The sequence below is a fragment of the Eutrema salsugineum genome, unplaced genomic scaffold, assembly GCF_000478725.1.
Source record: "Eutrema salsugineum unplaced genomic scaffold, Eutsalg1_0 scaffold_2, whole genome shotgun sequence".
Lineage (NCBI taxonomy): Eukaryota > Viridiplantae > Streptophyta > Magnoliopsida > Brassicales > Brassicaceae > Eutrema > Eutrema salsugineum.
The window spans coordinates 18,434,031-18,436,949 of NW_006256829.1; the positions used below are offsets into that span (position 1 = coordinate 18,434,031).

The window sequence follows — 2,919 nt, forward strand, 5'->3', positions numbered from 1 at the left end:
TATGCATGAAACTTGATGATATTTCTACATTTCTCAACAATTGAATTTAACTGCTATAGTTCCATATTTATATATATCCTTGTAATTTCCTAGTAACCATTAGTCATAAAATTAATGGACACACTTATGGACTTGTTATGTTTGAAACTTAATACAAATACAGCGCTCCCGTATCTTTCAACAATTGTCCATGTGTCCATATCCAAATGGATATATCTCGATGTGTTACTCCTCTTACTCATAACTGTTTGATATCTTATAACCGTTCTATATTCCATAACCAGTCATCCATATGTTCGAAATTCGTTTCTCAAACATTATAACTGATGGATGTACAATATGTTTAACTCAGTACGCCTCTGGAAAATTTAAATGTTAGTACGAAATGTCTAATCTGCACAATAATCCATAACATTACATACGCATGGATATATATAATGCCCTACCATAAAACTTTTTTCATTTATTACCGTCTTTTCCTTTTTACTGTCTTTGTAATATTTCTGTTGTTCTGGATAACTTCCGTTCTTACGCCTCCGTCATCCCCAGAATGCCGCCATCTTGACTCCGCCCTCCGGACCGCCATCTTTATCTCCTCCTCGCTAGGTACACACTCTACTCTCTTTATCTCTTCCTACGCCAATGTTTTTTTTTCCGAGGCGTGAATCTTACTGTACTACTCGCCATCCATGAACCCTAGTTCTTGATAATTGATTTTGTGGAATTCCTTATGTAATAATTTTTTCTGCTCTAATTCTCTATAATTAAAAATTAACAACTTAATCGAAGTACTTTTGACTTCAGTTTTACGGAGTTTTCGAGTTGTTTCGATCCGGTGTCCTTGAAGATAAGTTGTAATTTCTCTACCCTTTTTTATTTAGTTATCGCAATGGAGCCGGATTTAGGACTACCCACCTGTCTGTTTGCCACTGACCGGAACCCGATTAACCGTATCAATGTTTACTCTAGACCGGACTTGCTTACTCATCTTCATCACACGCTAAAGAGAACTCCTGAGTTTGAATTCATTAGAGCCTCTTGTTTTGGTCCTTTATTCGACCTTCCGGCGCATAGGTGTCCAATTTCTTGCAAACTCATCCACGCACTTCTAACCCGTCAACTCATTACTAAAAAAAAGTACGAATTGTGGATAGTTTTCGGTGGTCAACCATTTCATTTCGGACTCAAAGAATTCAGCACAGTCACGAGTTTGCCTTGTGGTGAGTACCCGCCAAAATACGACCCGGATTACCAACCCCCTACCCCCAAAAATCCTGGTGATTACTGGAGGGATCTAATTGGTGATGATCCCAAAAATACATTGGCTGACATCGCGGAGCTCTCCGTAAAGAGCCAAATATGCCTACGGGTAGGTAAATTCGACTCACTTTGCTTATTATTGTCGACGGTGTGCTCATCGCTAACTCCCAAGTTCACAAACCTTCTTGGAACTACGTCCGGATGCTGGAAGATTTAGATGCTTTTTTAAGATTCCTGTGAGGTCGAGAATCTTTTTACCGGACCATCTGCTGTATGCGTCCTGCCAAGAAGGGTTCCACTATAAATGAGGCTTCAGTTGAGCTATTCCGTCAACAAATGCGCCAAGCTACTTTTAGGCTGCAAGGTTTCCCATTAGCACTGCAACTTGTTGTCTTCCGTGCATGTCCTTTACTACCATCTAAGTTACTACAGGACTCTGACCATCCAACATTGCTGGAATGGACTACTGTAACATTCTCAAAAGGGAATGCTCTATCTCATTCAGACGTTATAGAAATAGAATTCTCAGACGCGGTCAGTTCTCTCTTACTCTCCTCTTAACACCAATTATAAGACTTTGTCATGTATTTATTATTTCTTCAAACAGCTCGTTGTCCACCTGCTTATAGCGGTAGATCAGCCTGATACCGAGGGTTGGGGAGATTGGGATGATGAAGTTAGGGACAAAAAAGTCGACCACCTTGAGCTTCTTGTCAAACAGGGTCATGCTTTCCAAAGGTCGAATTGGCACGGGGGAGATTCAGCAGAACAATTGACAACACATAACCCAACAGTCCCAAAAAGGGAACACCAGAAACACATCCTCAATAGGAGAACAAAGACGCCGTCTTCCCCATGCCCATATTCACTTCGCCCAAGGCAAGTCACACCAAAGAAAAAGTCTACTCGTAAACAGAAGCAAATCCATGACTATCTCAAGCCTCTGCCGCGTGACTTGCATTCCCAGGTCAACATACTTTCCAAGCAGGTTGAGACACTGACGGCCCGTGACCAGAAACTAGAAGCCAAAAACCAGTTTCGCAACCACTCAGGCTTCAAGGATGGGACTATGTTTGTCAAGGCTCAGAAGGAAAAGGGCGCGCCAGCAATCTAAGGGGTGTGAAACGTCTAAAACTGAAAAAGATGTGCCAGCCAACAGTTCACAAGCTGAGCTGTTTGAACCGACTGTGCGGACTTTAAACCAGGTCCAAAAAGTTTAAATCTTATATCTAATCTAGACACTTGGGATTACAATTTTCCGGGCAGTATTATTGCCTTGTCCAAATGGATATAAAGTTTTGGTCTCAATTTACATTTGACATATCCACTTTTATCGTCAATAGCTATATCCATTTTGCCTTCAAAAACTTATGTTATCGCTAAATTGCTCTTTCTTTTACGAAACATATAACATGATTATACAGGAGTCCGCTGCATTCCATCCGGGCCTTAACCTTGTTCACCAGTACCGTTCAGTGTCGCACGAAGACGTTCCAACTTATCCATACCATACAGAATGGGATAATCTAATGGATGTTGATGAGATCGATCCACAGGTATCTTTCTTACAAACAAATCCAAGCGTAAAAGCAGTCTGCAGACGTCATTCACTCTTCCAGTTTCATGCTATTCGCAGACCGTTTTCTTTGTATCAGAACA

At 41.0% G+C, this 2,919-nt stretch overlaps 1 protein-coding gene across 1 annotated transcript; it reads left to right on the forward strand.

Moving 5' to 3' along the window:
* The first annotated feature begins 889 nt into the window (after window positions 1-889).
* LOC112086639 lies at window positions 890-2,374 on the forward strand. The gene is made up of 2 exons (XM_024155611.1): window positions 890-1,369; window positions 1,868-2,374. The coding sequence occupies exons 1-2, from the start codon at window positions 890-892 to the stop codon at window positions 2,372-2,374; spliced, it is 987 nt and encodes a 328-aa protein (XP_024011379.1).
* The last annotated feature ends 545 nt before the right edge of the window (window positions 2,375-2,919 follow it).

What these genes read in the sequence shown, in the direction of transcription:
- LOC112086639 (XM_024155611.1), top strand. Translation starts at nt 890, where the DNA reads ATGGAGCCGGATTTAGGACTACCCACCTGTCTGTTTGCCACTGACCGG. An exon ending in AGAGCCAAATATGCCTACGG is followed by an intron (nt 1,370 to 1,867) that starts GTAGGTAAATTC and finishes TTCTTCAAACAG; the next exon opens with CTCGTTGTCCACCTGCTTAT.